Source organism: Parasteatoda tepidariorum, chromosome X1 (assembly GCF_043381705.1).
Source record: "Parasteatoda tepidariorum isolate YZ-2023 chromosome X1, CAS_Ptep_4.0, whole genome shotgun sequence".
NCBI classification, from domain to species: domain Eukaryota; kingdom Metazoa; phylum Arthropoda; class Arachnida; order Araneae; family Theridiidae; genus Parasteatoda; species Parasteatoda tepidariorum.
In genome coordinates, this window is record NC_092214.1 from 36,633,652 (window position 1) to 36,653,556 (window position 19,905).

At 28.1% G+C, this 19,905-nt stretch overlaps 1 protein-coding gene and 1 long non-coding RNA gene across 5 annotated transcripts in view; one reads left to right on the forward strand and one right to left on the reverse strand.

Annotated features, from left to right (window-relative positions):
* LOC139427112 (uncharacterized) overlaps positions 1 to 19,905 on the reverse strand; it is a 190,629-nt gene that overhangs the window by 113,503 nt on the left and 57,221 nt on the right. The gene's annotated exons all lie outside the window — the stretch shown is intronic.
* Positions 1 to 19,905, forward strand: part of LOC107448985 (uncharacterized protein DDB_G0283357) — a 170,862-nt gene that overhangs the window by 109,189 nt on the left and 41,768 nt on the right. For all 3 annotated transcript variants that reach the window (XM_016064371.4, XM_016064373.4, XM_016064372.4), the window contains one exon: positions 6,834 to 6,872. In XM_016064371.4, coding sequence (XP_015919857.1) covers positions 6,834 to 6,872 — 39 coding nt within the window. The remainder of the gene's footprint in view (positions 1 to 6,833; positions 6,873 to 19,905) is intronic.

Sequence of the window (19,905 nt, forward strand, 5' to 3'; positions counted from 1 at the left end):
TTGTACAGGTTTTATAACATAAAGCCAATCATTTATTAAAATTTTCTGTTTTAAACCTCTTTAAAACAGGAGGCTGTTATTTCGTAGAGCTAAGTTATCACAGACTTCAATAAGTAGTTTTCCTTTTCCCAGAGTTAGATAGAAATAAATAGAATGGATTAAAATCAATGACTGGAATATAATAGGAAATCAATAACTGGAATATAATAGGAAATCAATAACTGGATTTTGCAATATTTTTTTTTAAATAAAATTTAATTGTTTAGCTTAAAAGCAGTGTGTTTAATTCCTATATCTTAAATTTTCCTCATTTAGATCCTGTTACATTATTTATCACGTTGGTGCGTTTTGATAAATTTTCTGAAAATATATGAAATTTTTATTTACATTAAATTCAGGTACACTTTAAAACGACATCCCAATTTTCACTCAATTTATAATTTTTTTACTGGGCATAAATTTATTATTTAAACTTTTATTTTGAGCTTCGTTATTCATTTTTCTTCGTTTCCATTTTATAACAAAATTTTGCACTCAACATTATCGTTAGGGGCGTCCTATAAATTTACATATTGTCTGTTGAAACATAATTTATGGTGTCAAACATTTAAAAGTAATTTATGAAAAAGAATTATAAAAATCAAAGGAGAATCACTTAAAACTAATTTTTTGGAGGAAATTCCTATTTTACATTTTGGTTGATAATAAAACACTTAATATAACGACCTTTATATTTTTATCTTTTTTTATTTACTTTAGCAATTTATTTAATTCGTTTCATTCCCTTTATTACCTTTTAACTAAGTCGTTCTTCTTCTTTCTTATTTTCTAAGTTATAAAAGATTTCTGTTCCATTTTGCACTCCTTCATTTTCTTTTTTTAATCAGACATAAAATAATAAAATTGAGTGTTTTTCTGAGTATAGTTATTTAGGGGCGATAATCCCTAAAAATAAGAATAATCCAGTAGTTTTTTGTCAACATAAGAAAAATAAACTGACTAGCCAATATGTTGTTTCGAAAAGCTTTTTTGTCTCTTTATGTTGTGAAAATCTACAAATAACTAGCTTTATACTTACGTTTCTCTTTAACAATTCTGGAAACCTGATTCCTTAATCTTTTTTCGCTATTTCTTTTTCTTACGTTTTTTTTATTATAATAATTTCTATATATATATTTTTTTGAAATATTATTGCTTGCCCGTAAGATTCCACTTTAAGACGATAACTTTGTCTATCAATTGAACTTTCAGCTTTAAGGATTTGATTCATAATAATTTAAAAGGAGAGAATTAATTACTGTGATGACTGCACTATGATTCATCAAAATATGAATTACTCTTAAGAATTGGGAAGAGTGAAATAAGAGCTTAATAATAATATAAGAATAAATAAGCTTAGAAATAAGCTTTGCAGTTGTTAGATAAAGTGAGAAATCTGAGACATCATGCAAAAAATTGTATATTCCTATAAAATGTTCTTTTGGTCTTTTGTTCAGTCATATTCTACTGAAATTTTTTTTTTCCTGAGTTTTATTGTGGTTTTAACAAAAATAAGCGTATCACTGTACACTGTTGAAATTTTATAGTGTGCTTTTGCTGTTTTGATTGTTCTTTGAGAGTTTGTGTTTTGCTTATTTTTGCTGACTAGGGGGGGGGGTGAAAGGATAGGGGAACCCTAAACTTTCTTTTTAAAAAGGGCACAAAAAAAATGAAATAAAAAAAAACTTAGAAAAACATTTCGTAAAGGAACTTAAAAATATTAGAAAACGAATCGCAAATTTTGTTTTATGCTAAGCTACATCTTTTATTTGAATTTGATCTTAACGTTCTTAAAAAATAGATTACTGCAATAAAAGGCAAAGTTAAAGCAAAACAAAAAAAAAGGGGGGAAGGGGATTAGTAATTTGCTTAATTTTGGTGACAATAGGGGGATTTCCAAAACATGCTTACGTAATATTTGAACGGTGCCTATTTAGTAAGACATTAAGTCTAAATGCCTGCAGGATAATTAAAAATTGTTAAAATGATTACTCAGATTGAGTTTGTTTAGACTTATTGCAATAAACTTATAGTAAGCTATTTACAATACAATAAGTCTTCAATTATTTGACTTATTATAAACTGCCTTAAAACAGGCTAATTACGCAATGAAGGATATATTTCTAATTAGCCTAAAAGTATATAGGCTCACTGCAATAACCCGAAATAATGCCTGGCTGATTAAAAAATACTGGTGATGTTTTCAGTTACCCTGGCTAAATGATTACGACTGCTAGCAATTCTTAACGTACTCGAGTAACAATTTCAAGAGAGAGTGGGTTGAAACTAGCTTCTCACATCCGATTATTATTTGACCTCCACTGTTGGTTAGGTATAAATAATTATTTTTTTACTTCAATTAATGAGTGTTTAATTAATGAGTTCATTAGCATAGAAATTGGAAAAAACCTACCTAAAAAACACAACTTAATGAATGTCTTCTTAATAATTATGCTACATGTTCATTGCCAAATAATGTATATTTCTTCTATGTGGGCGCGACCAATGATAGCAACAATACATAACTCATTTCTTGAACAAAATAGAAAATAAGGGCCATTAATAAAACAATATTTCAGAAATGCTATCTTATGTCTGCTTAGTATCACTTCTTAAATTATAAATATTCAATATTTCATTAATTTTCCTAACACTTGAAAGTTAATAAACTATAAATATTAAAAAAAAACTTTTTTTTTCATTTTCGCTTAGCTGTCGAACTGCAAATCTAGTAGATTGTTACCAATTGTGCATTTCATTATACTAGTTATAAATTAACATTTTGACGCGAAGTTGACCGTTTTTTGTAATTTATTCTATGACACGAAATTGTCCGTTTTATTGTAATTTATTCTACTATGCTTTACACTTGAATCTAAGATAAATAGCAATAACTCACAGAAATCCATATGTTTTTAGTCCTGCAGAAGTATTAATTCTGCAAAGTGTTCTATCTGTTTGCTTATGTAAGAAATTTGAATGACTCGCTCTTTTGAGAAAGAAACGTTCGATCATAAATGGGTTTTTGATGTTATTGATCTCGCAAAAAAAGTTCTGAGAAATATTGGATCATTTTTATTATTATGAGTAACCACGCAACTGGTGGTGTTGCATTGATCATGTTTGAAAACAGAATTTATAAGATAAAAAGAAATCATGTTTGAAACATAATAAAAGTTTCCTTATTGTTATGTTTCGAAAATGGACAAAACATGTCATGAGAAGCGTAAATTTAACGCATTTTCAATACATTTAGAAATTATACTTCTAATCCTATTTTATCAGTTTTAAATTTTTAAGGGTATTTTTCAAAGCTCTCACGACAAGAAATATTAAAAAAAAAAAAAAAAAAAAAAAAAAAAAAAAAAAAAAAAAAAAAAAAAAAGCACTGTTTTAAGTGTCAAAACTCAAAGCAAAGCTATAACTTTAAATACCATCTTTCCGAATGGAATAATCTGGGTTTATTTAGAGCGGAATAATACTTTAAACATATAATAAAAGTTATCAAATATTTTTTTTATAAAAAAAATGTCATTTTTACAAGATTTCTTGGTCTGGATGAAAATCATTAAAATCAACGAATGCGTCTCGATTTTTGCAGATTTTTATGAGCCCAGACAATTCAGCTAAGCCATGATGCTAGTGGGCCGTAAAACTAACATGTCTTTATTTTATAGAGAAAAATGAGTATAAGTCAAATGCATTTTTTTATTTGGCAAGGAAAATTGAAAAGTTTATTTTTATTACATTGGCGCCATTCTGAGAAATACTCTTCATGGGCTCCACATTTTTGAGCTGAAAAACTTTTACCATGAAATGCGATAATTTTCATTATAAACCAATTTAAAAAAAATCTATCGGATGGACTGAGGGGCTCCGGGAAGCTCCTGAAACCTTAACCATCACTCCAAATTCAAGTTACAAGTGAATGTGTACTTGCTAAACGACGTTAGGAGCATGGGAAGCATCCAGAAATTGGATTTCTGACAAGTCATCGATAAATAATGCACCGGGGAAAAAAATTCCCCATTTTAAACATTAAATATTTAAATAATCTGGTCACAAATTAATCACCAAAAAAAAATATTAGAATTTGATATAACCTTGTAACTAAAACATTTGTGTGGTAAAAGAAGAAGCAGCTTCAAGAAAGTAAAGTTAAAACAAAAAATAAAATAGATAATGTTATTTGTTTTGTCGCTAGACGTGTCTCTGAATGCATAAAGTTATACACATGCAGTGAATAAAAAATATGCCGTTACATTGATTGTTAAGAAAAGAATTACGACCAAGTTTACAAATATTAAAAGATTAAATCTCAAACGTTTTTCATGTTTGCAAAACTGTGGCTGATTTTCAAACTGAAATTTTGCGCCATTTTCTTTCATTAAAGACATAGAGAGCCCTGGCCAAAGATAGGCAAAATGTAACCTAACCATCATGAATTATAAACTCATAACAGCTATAAGAGTGGCATATTATCGCTGATAAGTGATATTTTATGTGAGGACAAAGCCTTCGAAATAGTCATCAAAATACAGTTAAAATGATATTTCGAATATAATTTGTGAGTGTGTTGTTGACAGAAGTATCTTTCATTGTTTTCGTTTGTTGGACTACGTCTAATTCTTTTCCTGTATCTAAATTGCTATTTTCATAGTTGATTAGAATACGATACAATAATCAATTTATAAAACCTGTTAGATTTGTAGTATCGTAAACGTTTCGTCAATTTTTAGAAAGATTATTTGAGTAGCCCAAGTGCAATTCCTGTTAACTGCTTTCCTGACGAAATTCGATTTGTTTCATATCGTAACTTAGCCCCGACCCGCCCAATTACTGAAGGTCAATTACAAATTACTATTTGATTGCACTGAACGTGATGTACTGATGTAACGACTATCTTCGATAGTATAGCGATGAATACAATAGCGATAAATAGAAGTGTCGGTATATGTATTGTAATAGTAAAGAAATTAAGGTTATACATAATTTCCTTGTTATATACAGAATATAAGTTGAGGATTATATGTTACAGATAAGAAGACGTATCTTACATTTTATTTTAAGATCATTGAAAGAAACTCATTTTAAATTGGTAAATTCAAATAAAAATTTATAAATGTTCACAAGATTGATTGTTCATTGAGGGTCTGGCTACTCAACAAATTTATTAGGCATTCAGTTTGTTATTGAAGGAGTTTAAAGCGTTTAATTCATCATTAAAGAGAGTTAAAAAAATTTGATGTATTTAGATCCTAACTAGTTGGTTTGATAGTCAGTATACATTTAATAGTCAGTATTCATTTAATAGTCAGTATTTAGATCCTAACTAGTTGGTTTTGATAGTCAGTATACATTTAATAGTCTGTATTTAGATCCTAACTAGTTGGTTTTGATAGTCAGTATACATTTAATAGTCAGTATTTAGATCCTAACTAGTTGATTTTGATAGTCAGTATACGTTTAATAGTCAGTATTTAAATCCTAACTAGTTGGTTTTGATAGTCAATATACATTTAATAGTCAGCATTTAGATCCTAACTAGTTGGTTTTGATAGTCAGCATACATTTAGTAGTCAGTATTTAGATCCTAACTAGTTGGTTTTGATAGTCAGTATACATTTAATAGTCAGTATTTAGATCCTAACTAGTAGTTGGTTTTGATAGTCAGTGTGGAAGTAGTGCAAGTATTTGTCCTGGTCCGAGGTCATGTAGCAAACAGCTCTGTTGAGGCATGTAGGTTCTGTCGGTTCAGAGTTTTAACGGATGTAGAAGGCGATGTTGATAATGATGATACCGCCTTCCTCATTAATGATTTGTCGAATTTTGATAATTGCTTTTCTTTCCTTTATCCTCTCTAAAATTTCGATCACTGTATAAAAAAACTTGTTCCCAAGGACTTTACTAAAATTTTATTTTTAATGATTTGAAATATCTCGTTAATTAAAATTGATAATGGTAATCTTAATCAAAATTGAAACAATATATTCATAATTGACCAGATTTCAAAAATATGAACGACTTGTTTTTAATGTTACATTGAAATTCTTGTTTATTTGAAAACAATTCCTAGTTGATAATTATAAATGTTTATTGGTAAATATTGAAAAAAAAGTTCACCTTTAATTCAAGGTCCAAATTCGGATTCTTGATCTGGCAGAGAAATTTTATGCTTCACAAAAGCTAAGTTATACAAGGTGTTTCGCAAAGACCACTCTTAATAGGCATTTTTAGAATCCTTATAAAAATTAAAAATAAAAAAGTATGCGCATAGAGGGTCACAAATTAATATTTAACCAAGGAGAAATAGAAACTCTACCAAAATCTGATGAATTACAATACAGGAAGCTGATATAATGAGCAATAAGCCATGTTTGAAAGTGGAAGGAGACAGAAGCAAAAAGATAATTGTTAGAAAAACCTTTAAGTTTCAACCTCCAATTAAACTTGTTTTGATTTTTATTACATTCGTCTTCCTCTACTTTAACTTTTTAGATTTCGATTACGTTTTTGTGTTTTCCTCGTGACATCTTATGTGCATACTATTTTGTTTTCACGTTTGGTAAGGATTCTAAAAATACTTATTAATGTATGGAACACTATTTTTCAGTGCTTGGTGAAAAATAAGCTATTTTATCGTCTAAAATTACTACTATTAAGGCTCAATTGTTTCATATGTTCACTACTCAATTGTTTCATATTGATTTTTACTTATAATTTTGTTCCGTATGAAATATGTTTTGTATATATAAACATTAATTATTCCAATAATAAGTAATTTTCTTTTCCAGAAACCTACCAGTCCCATTGGAGTAGAAACCATCCTAAAAGTAAGTTGCATATTTGAAATAATTATCAATAGCTGTAGTACTATATTACTGAAGAGAAAAGTAAATATATTATTTTTTAAAAATTTAAAAATCATTAATATATATATATATTATTCACGTATGTATAGAATCGAATTTACAAATGTAAAGTTTGGAAATATTTAATATCTTTTCATAAAATTTTTTTAAAAAATGTGTTGCCCATAAAGAAATAAAAAAAATATTAAAAAATAAAATATAAATGAAAAAAAAAAACGCTTTGAATAACTTATAGTCTAATGAACGGAATCAATCTACGTAGCCTGAAAAAGTAACTTTTAATATTATTAATTGATGATACGACGTATTTTACTGAATGCTCTTGCATCTTTAAACAGATTAAAATTTAACTCCCCTAAAAATTAAAAAATGGATGAAAAAAATATAACGCTACAAATTGCATCAATAATTATTTTGCTAAATCAAAAACTCTACTATTATTTTCGAATAATGTTTTTTTCATGTATGTAAAATACAAGTTTTTTTTTTAAAAAAAAATCTGCTTTTGTTATGAGAAATACATGTTTGCCAGTGTGTGAAATGCTATGCGGAAATTTTTAAATGTTGTGACGCAGAAATTTTTGACGTTTCCGGATATTTTATAGTTTATACGAGGAAATAAAAAAAGAGAATGTGATCTATGTATAAAAACTTTTAAAAAGTCAATGTTTAAAACACTTTTTTATTCTATGTTTAATAATATTTTAAAACAAGCGTTTTAAATTAGTATTTTTTAGCAAATATTTTGCCAGCCCGAGGAAGTGTTTTGAGAAACTTGTGACATTCCCATATATTCTCTAGCTTGCCACGAGAGTTAAAAAAAAAAATTAAAAAAAAAATCAAAAGTTANAAAAAAAAAAAAAAAAAAAAAAAAAAAAAAAAAAAAAAAAAAAAAAAAAAACATGTATACAAGTAAAGAAATGTTTAAAAAAATGCTAAAAGCACTTTTTTTATTTAATATTTTATCTACCTTCAAAGCAAAGATTTTAAGCATTGCTTTAAACCTAACAAATATGGCTTATAAAAATAAAACTACGGTAGTTTAAAAATGGAATAAAACGTTTTGTGATTGTTTTTTTCCCTTGGAAAAAAAAATCCCTCATGGAATATTTTTCCCTTTGGAAAAAAAAAATCCCTCATGGAATATTTTTTCTTTTGAAAAAAAAAAAAAAAATCCCTCATGGGATATTTTTTCTTTTGAAAAAAAAGAAATCCCTCATGGAATATTTTTTCTTTTGAAAAAAAAGAAATCCCTCATGGAATATTTTTTCCTTTGGAAAAAAAAAATTCCTCATGGAATATTTTTTCCTTTGAAAAAAAAATCCCTCATGGGATATTTTTCCCTACTCACTCATTTCTTGGCGTGTACCATAGATAGCCTAATACCCAAATGAGTGAAATAACGCAGCTCTGAATTACATGACAAGCAAACATTTCTTGCTATATGCTTATTTATTTACCTCTTAAGTTAGACTATCACATATCTTCCTACAAAGTATTTACTTTTTCTTCTTCTTAATAACTGTTTTTGCTACTTAGAGCTAAGAAACAGCGACCTATAGCATAAGACTGTTGTCCCGATTTTTCTCATTGGGTAATAATCAGAGCGAATCGCATCCTTTTTCGTTAAACTGATTCAAAAGTCATGAGGAAAGATTGCCTCGGCCTGTTGATTTTCAATCCTATTTTAAAGAATGGCTTATTATTATTTTCTTCACTCTTTCATTTGGTTTATTTTTAAATACCTTGCCTCTTAAAAATATCGATTACAGCATTTTTAAATTTGTTTCAATATCCATCGAGCAATTAACACGTTGAATGCCACGCTAATTTTACATGGCTTGCCCGTCTGGCCACAATGGTAAATAACTACAAACTAGATTTGCATAGACAAATCGCGCTACATATGAGGCTTTTTAAAATTTAGACTATCATAATTTTTAAATTTGTTTTTACAGTTTTTTTTTTATTATGTTTTTTGCATGACTGCGGGTTAAAACAAAAAAGTAAAATTCATCCCAACAATGATTTAAAAAATGCATGAAATTTCAAAAGTCAACTCTAAACTTACGTTTTTGGAGCAAAAACACGGTCGTTTTATTTTAATCCCTAGTGTAATTATTAATTTTCAATCCTTATAGATCGTTTTAAATTTTTACTTTATAAATTTTTAAAGAATCCTTATAGATCGTTTTAAATTTTTACTTTATAAATTTTTAAAGAATAATTGACAGAAATTTTCATTCAAAGAAGATATTCTAGATATCAATCATCTTAGAAGTTTAGACTTAAAATATGTATCCTCCCCCCCCCCCCTCCAAAAAAAAACTACACTTTTTTTACTTTTGGTTATTGCTATGCAAAATTTCTAAATTATGCATTAATTTAATCAAAACATGTTTCGCTTTATTTAGTTAAATGGCAATGATTGTTATATTGCATGCAGCTAATTTACGCTGTTACCCATTTCACATTTTCTTTATTAAACCATAGTTATTAGATTAATTTTCTAGCTTCTTGAATGGATCAATAAGTCTTTGACCCTATGAGTTAAGACAAGACTGAGCTTGTTTCGCATCTGCGATACAGTTCCAGTTAATTTATTAAGATATTACTTGAATAGAAAATGTGTAGTTTCTTTTGTTGAGAAAAGTCTTGTTTCCATTTTCAGATTTCAATCTAATTTGCAAACATTATTCTGTTTTTAATTTTCGTTTGAGGAATAAGTCATTTTGAAACGACTTTTTACACAAACTTTAAACCTAAAACAGAAATATATTGAAAACTTTAACCATAACTACACTGTAAAACGTTTTGGTGTATTGTTGCCACTATTTTCGGTGTTTAGGCAAACTAAATACATTTTTAAGTACAGAACTGCAGTTATCATGTATAAAGTATTATAGAATCGACAAAATAACTATAGTAAATTATTAATTGTTTGAAAGAATTAGTGCGAATATATTACTAAAAATGTTCTTGTTTTTTAAACGAAATGTTTTTGTGATGAAGCCATTAACTTGATTCTAATACGCGTGACAATATGTGTTGTCAGTAAACAAATAAATAAATAAATAAATAAAGCTTTAACATTGAAAAAGTAAATAAAAAATGTGACTACATGCACTATAAAAAATTAGTCTAGGTCAACACTAAAAATGCGAGCAAACTATACGTCAAGATGTTTTACGGTGTAGTTTAAAAAAGCAAATATGGTGTATATAGTAGCGTGTAAAATTTCTTTGTGTTTGATTAAATAGAATTTTATAAGACTGTGCCAAAAGATGAAAACGAATTCTGATATGCAAATGATATTTTTTGAAATATTTGAAAAATTTATTGATTTATTTTCTTAAAATATTGAATCCGTAGAAGTTTTAAAAGTTATTATCACAAGTTTTGTTTTTAAATGATATTTTGCTGTAAAATAATGATCCTTTATCATGCGAAGGATAAGGACACTGTACAGCTAGAGAAACGATTCATGACAAATTATATAGTATAGCTTAGCAATGACAAAGTTTTGGTTTCTGTCATTGTTGTGTTTATCTTCATATAAAGTTTTTAAACAAATTAAAAAATTGATATAAGTATTATGATTGATACAATTAACATCACAGGATTAATAAGTGCCATATCCTTAAGAAGAGTCCTTACTGCGGGAGAAACGCTTAATGGAAAATTTTGTCTTACCTACATTAGTAATTTAAAATTAAAGGTATAAAAAATTAAGTTTAGGTAAACCAAGAATAAACAATACAGAATAGAACTGTTGAGTTAGTTTTTTTTAATTGCTAAAAGGCGAAGAAATCATGGCATAGACAATTCTGAATATTTCTCCCATATTTTGTTAGCATTTTGATGCTTTGAAGAAAAAAAACTTTTTTTTAAAAATTATATAGTTTATTTTCGGCTAAACTCACTTTTTTATTCTTTAAATTACTAATGTATGTAAAGCAGAAATTGCTATGAAGCGTTTCTCCCGCGGTAAGGACATGTCAGTACGGATTCTTTTCGAGAACATGGTGCTTATTATTCTGTGATGTTAATTGTATCAATCACATGTCAGTACGGATTCTTCTCGAGGACATGGTGCTTATTATTCTGTGATGTTAATTTTATCAATCACATGTCAGTACGGATTCTTCTCGAGGACATGGTGCTTATTATTCTGTGATATTAATTGCATCAATCACATGTCAGTGCGGATTCTTTTCGAGGACATGGTGTTTATTATTCTGCGATGTTAATTGTATCAATCACATGCCAGTACGGATTCTTCTCGAGGACATGCTGCTTATTATTCTGTGATGTTAATTGTATCAATCGTCATACTTTTCTCCGTTTAAAATTTTTTTTTAAAATTTTATCTGTACATAAAGACAAGAATGACAGAAACCAAAACTTAGTCATTGTTAAGCTAATGTATAATTCAACACTTCTCCCATCTGAAGTTCTTTCAATTCAATATGACGGCGCCATTTATTAAAACAGCGCCTTCTGTTCCTGTCTTTCTCACCGAATCGACCTAATGCGTTAATAATGACCAGTGCTATCTCTATTTCCTGTGCAGTTTTCATGAGGATTCGGTGAGAAGAGCTTTCAATTTATTTGAGTGTTGGAGCCGTTTGAAACTCTCTTGAAGACTCTAGAAATAGTGTTTACATACTCTTTTCTGACTCATTTTGTCCTAGAACACTGATATGTTAGAAGAAGTAATATTCCCTGAAGCTTGTTGGAAGCACGTTTTAGTTGTATATCAACAAGATGAGTAAAATCGTCCCAGCAGGTCTAGACGAAAATCATTTTAACGACGACAGATATCTGGCACCACCAAATGAAAGTGCTAGATTGGAAAACGAGGAAGAAAATAAAGTCGACAACATTATTCATATAAATGAAGGAGAATTCAAACAAAGCAACATTTATCTGGATTAAATCCAACTTGCTGTTATTTTGAAAGTGATGGAAGTAAACACTACTCTAAGCCCCAGAGTAGGCTGTTAAAAGAGTAAAAAAAGCTTAAGACATGAACCATTTGAATTATAATCACACTTTGGCGTGATCTTTTTTTAATACTTTATTGTGAGAGCGTTAAAACGTGTTATGTTAAAAAAGCGCTTTTTAATGAACGACAATTTGTTTTTGTTAACAAACTTCATTAATTACGAATAATTTAATCTACGTAATCCCAACTTTATCTTTGCATTAAAGAGAGATTTATTTTAGTAATTTTAATTTTGTGCTAAAAGCTATTTATTTAAAAAAAGAAAAAATTAAAAGCTATGTAATAAAATTTTTATGAAAGCGCATTTTATTCGTTAAGTTGATACAGAAGCCGAGTAAGAACGTAAGGAATCGATAAATATTTTGCGTCAAGAAATTCAGTTTATTTAGTATAAAAGCCAATTTTTCGATATTTTTTTTAAAAAAATGTGAGTAATAGTAACAAACAAATGAATACTTGATGTATGGTTTATATTTTTATTATCCATTAAAATAGTTTTACTCATTTTGTTTATATTATGCATTAAAAAATAAGACTACATTGTGCTGAAGAAAAAAAGTTAGCTTATCTGTAACAAAAGCAAAATTGATTAAAATGTGTCTCTGTATAGACTTTCAACCTAAAGTTCTATAAACGAATATAATAACTTATGTCGACGTTGAACAGTCGACGCAATTTTTGAGTTTATGACTACCAATGTTCAACTCCGTAGCGTTGTAATTTTGAAACCAACCCTGAAGACAAGAGAGCTCCTGGACCAAATATTGAGAGAAATTTGCCATCGTTGAGGTATTTTTGATATTGCATTTGCGGGACATGGAGTTTAAAATCACGAAAACCTCCGACAGTTAGCCCGACGGCATAAGGGCTCTAACCCACTACCACTGAGGATAATTTGCATCAGCACTGCGGTCGGTGCGTGCCGGGTACGAATTCGTGTCGACCAGACATCGCTAGGATTCGAAAATTTTTCGGACATTAAAAAAAAGTTACATGGATGCCTGTCTTCATTTTTATCAATTTTAATTTTTGTGTTTTTAAGTCATCTCCCACCAGCATACTAATGATAATTTATTTAATCTTAATTCATAAGGAGTATAGCAATATATTTTATAAGCGTTTTTTTTTTAAATTTTTTTATTTAAATCTTGTTATCAATTTTTACTAACATTTTTACAGTTATTTTATACGGTTAATAATATATAGTAAAATTTAGAAATAATAAAGTTAATAATATATAGTAGAATTTCCATTTCCAAGTTCTTTGCTATAGGCGAAAATCAATTTCGTTCGTAGCTAACTGACTAGTACAATTAATAATTTTAAATTCATAATTTTTACCCCACACATGACGAATGATAACCGTTAAACAGAATGAAACAGCTGTTGCTGAATCGTAGAGCGAAATCGTGCAATAAATCACATGCTCAGGTTATTTCTTAATTCGTTCTCGTTTATTCAGTGCATTCGTTGTTACCCGGTTTAATCAGTAGAGGTGGGATATTTGTCGGGTAACATGTTGCATTGATTACTATGCAATATTTATTCTGAGGTTGCAATGTTTTGGGTAAGGGGAGGGAACCAAAAACTGGTGAGAACCCAGTTGAGCAGAAGGCATTGCTGGAGCCCCACGACACCCCCAAGTCATCCGATTCCTCCCCCCCCCATACTTCATCCTTAACTTTCAAGGTCATATACTTTGTTAGTGCCGTTATTTTAGTTCTTCCTTCAACTCCTCTGTGTTATTAACGAATATTTTGAAATTACTAATTGGTGTTTTCGACAATTTCTATATTTTTCTTGTTAATAACTTGTGCAAAGTGTGCGCCATTTATTATTTTTTCTGCTCTGTCTATGGTTTTGACAAGATGACACACTTCCGGTGTGGGCTCTGATGGCTGAAGATAGCAGGGGGCCTATCTGTGGGGTCTATGATCAAGTTAATTTTGTTTACTTGACGCATAATGAAGTAGTTTCACAACAAATTGATCTATATTTATCGCAATGCCAGTAGCAGTATTAAGTTTTGAAATATTTATTTATTTTCGCATTGTTCTATTTTAAATACATCGGATTTGTTGGCAGGTGATACACAATGCTGCCAGATGTTTATCTAAACTACTTTGTATAGGAACGTTGGCTTTTTGTGTATCTGATGTTTCTGTCCGTTTAGGTTAAACAGGGGGAGGGTATTTTATTTAATGAATCTTAAAAGTTAAATATCTGAATTAAAAAAAAATTTACCATCGATTTATACTTTTGCTAATTTAAAAACGATTTAAGAAATAAATAAGTGATAAATCATTTTGCAAATATTTAGTATTTTTGGTAAAAAGATTTCTACTTTTAAGTGTAAAATTTTATTCACGCTAAATGCACATCTTAATTGCCTCATAAAATTTTTTTTAAAAAATGCGTACTTGCTACATTTGTGCTTGTTTTTTTTTTTTTTTTTTTTTTTTTTTTTTTTTTTTTTTTCTTTTTTTGGTACTTACTACGTAAAATGAGCATTAGCAATGTTTTAAAACCAGTACCTTTTTCTGAAATGAATGTAACTAGCAATTTTTTAACATGATTTTTTTTTTCCGAATAAATTTGATAGGTGAGGAAATGTTTTGAAAAATGTTTTAATCCGATCATCCTTCCTAATACACGCTTTTCACAATAGTATTATAAACGATTTTCTGAATTTCCTATTTTTTTGCTTATAAAACAATGCATCAAACTTAAAAGTCTGCCATGCTGATTTGTAGTAAAAAAACAAACATATGTAAAAAGCTTTTTTATGGTTAAATTTATTCTAAAATAAGAAATTTTTATAATAAGAAATCCACGTGTTTGTATTTTCCAAGCTTTTACTTACATTATAAAATGAATTGTACTAAAGCTTTTCTTATTATCAATTTGTTTTTTTCTACTAAACTCGAAGTGCTACTATTAAACTTAATTTACTGAAGAAAATTTGTATTTTATCATTTTAAGTTTAATTTTTTTTTCTTACATAAAATATTTTAAATGATTGCATTTCTACTACGATATTTAATAAAGTATTCATAACAAAACAATTGCTTATTTCTTCAATATATAATAAAACATAGAAGACGAAATCATATTTTCTAAAACCTGCCATTCTGATTTATTTAAAGAAACAAAAAAACTGATATTTACTGTTTTATAAATATATTTTTCCCAAATTTACAACAACCTTTTATAAACACTAGCTAAAAATTCTTTAATAAACAAAAGTATTTTTTTATTTTGAAGATTAATTTCTACAGTTTTTTATTCACAACAAATTAATACCATCGAGTTTTTTCTCGATGGTTAATTTTCTCACTATGAAGCAATTAATTGACTTTAAACACTCTTTTGTGATTAAAATTTTTCCTGAATTCCTAGACTTTACTATCTACAAACCTCTTTAAATAACTAAGCTTTTTTAAAGATAAAATTTCATTCAGAACAAAATGTTTTTAAGGAAAAAAGAAAACTCATCAGTGACGGCCATTTTATGCACCAACTTCTAAAGTAATATTTTGTGAGAACATCGCTTAATATTCTATATCCGTTCTTCTATCAGTGGGACCGTAACTTAACTTTTCTATGTTGCTGTTTTCTCTATTCAACCTTAGCACGTTTTACTTTCATAAATATGCTCATCTACTTCTTGATTTGCATATTATGGCTCTCATCTGTTACGAGAAGTTTGCTTTTGGCACCGTTAATATGAAACATGCCATTGTGTTGTAAATAAAAAGTAGAAAACAGTTTTACACTTAGTTGTAATTAATAATATGCTAGAACGTTATAACACATTTGGTTTGAAAATTCACTAAGTTATCTGCCTTTCTGCTTTATGAATATATTATATTTTCATAAGTTAAGTAGTTTTAAGTGCTATTAAAAGATTAAATAATAGTTCTCGTAATTTTTTAATATGCTTATTTTATTTTATTTTAGCTGATCAATTAGGAATGAAAATTAAACAGAGTTGAGCGCGTTTTGTTGTTGAAAATACTGTTTGGTACATTATCTCTTTTTCTAATTTTGAGTTTTTATTGATTAAAGGAAATTAAATGCTAACCAAATTTAAGTTGAATAGAAGATAAATACAAAATGGTTAATGGTGAAATTAAATTTAAATAGTACAATAAATTCGAAATGGCTAAAAATAAATTTAAATTAAAGTAGACGAAGAAATACGCGAAATAACAAACATGTAATGAAATTACCGTTATGCAAAACAATCAGGAACGGTTAAAATGTTTGAGTTTTTTTATTATTATTAATTCCATTTTAATTATTCTATCACTGAGAGATATAAAAACATATTTAAAACGAAAAAAAAAAGGTTTTTAAACGGACATTTCTACATTGTCATACTGAAAGCCATCAAATCAAACCGTCTAAGATAGGTCGGTCATTTATTTCGATCAGAGGATTACAACCACACGAAGCCTTTAACCCTCAACAAGCCAAGTGGCGTTAGAAAATGGGGAAGACCTCCCCTCAGATGGCTTGATGGCATTTGAAAAGATTTAAAAGACATTGAAAGTAATTAATTTAGAAAAAAAAACAAGCATCTAGCTGACTCTCTTGGAAGAAACTGCCCTGGCTTGCTCTGGGCTGTAGTGCGAAGAAGAAGAACGTTCTTAATATAAGTCATTTTTTTAAAAATGTTTCTCGAAATGTAAACATAAACATTACAGGGTTTATTTTATAAAATAAGAAATTTTCTTTTAGAAACAAGCGTGAAATGAAGTAATTTTCAGAATATTGTAAAACATTATATCAAAATGCACATGCACACGTATTTTCAACCAAAAAAAATTGAAAAAAGGAAAAAATGGCGACTGGCAAAAATTGTTTTAATCGCCTTTTGTTATTTTAAGTCGCCCTGTGGCTGGTGGCGTTCGTTAATTTTGTCCTATAGCGATGTAGGCGTATAAATATAATATTTGTTATCTGTTTATGAAATTCTTATAGTTCAAGACCGTTTTGATGAAAGATGGAGAGGACGGCGCGTCTATGATAAACATATCGCGACAGTCTGGTAGACAAAAAGGTTAAAACACAATATACAATTGTTTGGATTTATTAGTGATCAAACAAGAGGAATGATTCTCGAAGTTACGAGTTTTTATTCTTTTTTTAATGTTATAAGGCATATTTACTTACATCCGTTCAAGCAGTAAAGTTCTATGCCTGAATAAATAATTTCCCAAAATATGATTGGAATTTTCGAAGTATCCGTTACATGAACAATTTATTATATTATATTATTTTTCTTTGATACTTATTCTTGTTTTTTAGTATTTATTCATGTACACTGTAAATTCCATATTGATATATTTTTAAGATCTTTATTTAAGTAATTTCGTACTCACAATTGCTAAATTAGAAATTTTTTTAAGTGGTGTCTCTCTATAGGGCAATAGATTTTAATTGTGAAATTCGCAGTGAATTTTGCAATTAAGTAAATGATACGTTCAAATAAATAGTGATATATGATATAAGTAATGATAAGTTCAAATATATTTAATTATGACCTGGGATTGCATGTTGATGATGAATGCATTTTGCATATTTTGACAGTTTTTTTCTTTATAGGACATTATTTAGATTTTTGGTTTTTTTTTTTCCTTTATAGGATGTAATTCATTTTTATTTATTTATTTAATTATTTTTTGTGGATTTCATTAGTAATTTTCATTTTAAGCACTTTTTTCTTTTGAATTAATTTTTGCTTTATAAACGATAAGGAATAAAGATAAGGTATTACAAAAATGCTCTACCACTAAGAATATCGTTGTAATGAATAATGCCAGCGCTTCCAGGAACTGGCATGCATGACAGCGAATTGCTTGCACAAAAAGTCTAACTTCCAGTTGCATTTTTCGTCAATATTGACGAAAATAAAAATCAATACTGACTCAAAAATTTCAAAAATGATTTAATTTGAAAAAGAAAAAAAAAGAAAAAAAAACTGAAAAATTCAAAATATAGTTAAATTCGAAAAGACAAATATCTGAAATATTTCAAAAATGACGACAATTTGAAAATGTCTCTTACTATATTGGTCCAAACAATTCATATATTGACTCAGTTTATTAATTTTTATTTTGAACAAAAAGAAAAAAAAAGAAAAGAAAGAAAGCAAAGTTGCGATAGAATATGAAGTAAATAATATTCAACATTTACGTTTAGGAATTAGGTGTAATTCCTCAAACATTTATTTTTTTATTCCGAATCCGTACAGAATATGATCTTGAACAAAAAACTTTTTAAAAAGCAGTCTAATATACTCTAATCTCTAATATATCAAAAAACTCTCCTTGTTGAAGTTTTGTTTTAAATTTATACTATTTTAAATTATTTAAACCCTTGCCACGTCATCGATAATATTGCGAAGAAAATTCTTCTTTCGTCTATTACTGACGCGAACAATAAATGTTTAAGCATTTTATCTTAACCATTTTATCTGAAATGAATTGTTTCCAGTTGATGTATTTTGATGGGAAAAGAATTTGAGTACAGATACAAATATCATCTGGAATATATATATATCAGAAACAATGGTCTTTATGCGCTTGATTGACATTTTCCTTACAAAACTATGCTGACTCTGTTACTTAGAGAAGAAATTTGTAACTGTCAGCGATATAATGATTTTTTTTTAAACCTAAAATAGATGGAGTGGAGACTAATGAAATCAATTGGTTCTAGTTGATAAATTCGACAAAGAAAAAAAAAAGAGATTTTTGCAATAATTAAGAAAAAAAAATGTTAGAAGACTTTTACTATATAATTAAGACTTTCAATTATAAATGAAGTAATACACATTATATACGTCTGTTTGAAATCAGTCATTTGCCTTTACATATAATTCTATTGTTATGCGTGAATAATGGTAATGGTTTCTGTAACAGGCAGGCGTGGAAGTCAGTCACTGGCTCAGAATTTTTTTTCCAAAAACTACGAAAATCAAGTAGACAAATATCTAAAAACTTGATGGTATGAAAAAAGTTGGAAAAATTCGTATTAGGAAAACAATTAGTATGCTATATAAAGAATGGTTCGTCATATGGAGGATATCTCATATATATATATATATATATATATATATATATATATATATATATATATATATATATATATATATATATATATATATATATATATATATATATATATATATATATATATATATATATATATATATATATATATATATATATATATATATATATATATATATATATATATATATATNTTCCTAAAATAAGTTAAAAAGAAATGGGATGATTAGCAGTTTATTATCTTTCCGTCTTACTTCCAGGCCTGTTGATACCTTTAGTTACCAAATGTTTAATTGGATAAATGGAAGTGACGTCATCGTAGGTAAATTGTACCAATAGCCGAAATAGAAACCAATCAGGTTTGACACACACGCGTGACATCTTTTAGAGGTATCCAATTAAATCTGATTTAATTTCCATGATTAGGTATAATCACTTCACTTCTTCTTGAATTGCAATAACCCAATTGGGTACTTGCATTTCAAGAAGAAGATCACGGATACAAACGCATGTGACTCATGACGTCAGAGCCAGCTGTTGACGTCTCGTTGTTTGGTAAACTTTATGAACTTTTATTTATTCATTTAATTTTTGAAAAACTTGTAATGACTTCAGATCATCTATGATAAATTTACTTCAAGTTGGGAAATTCGTATCAATATTTAAATTATTAAGAAATAAGGTAAAAAAGATAGTTTTTCATAAATTTATGTTATTTTAAAAAGTTAATATTTTTGTATAGTTATTTTAAAAAGTTAATATTTTTGTATAGTTACCGTTATTATGAGCGTCTTTTTTTTTCTCTTCGAAATCGGACGAAAGTTGAGCATCCCCCAGGAATTTGCTAAGTTCTTCAAATGGCCCGTTTGTGCTTGACTTACAGATATACCACTCTGATCCATTATAT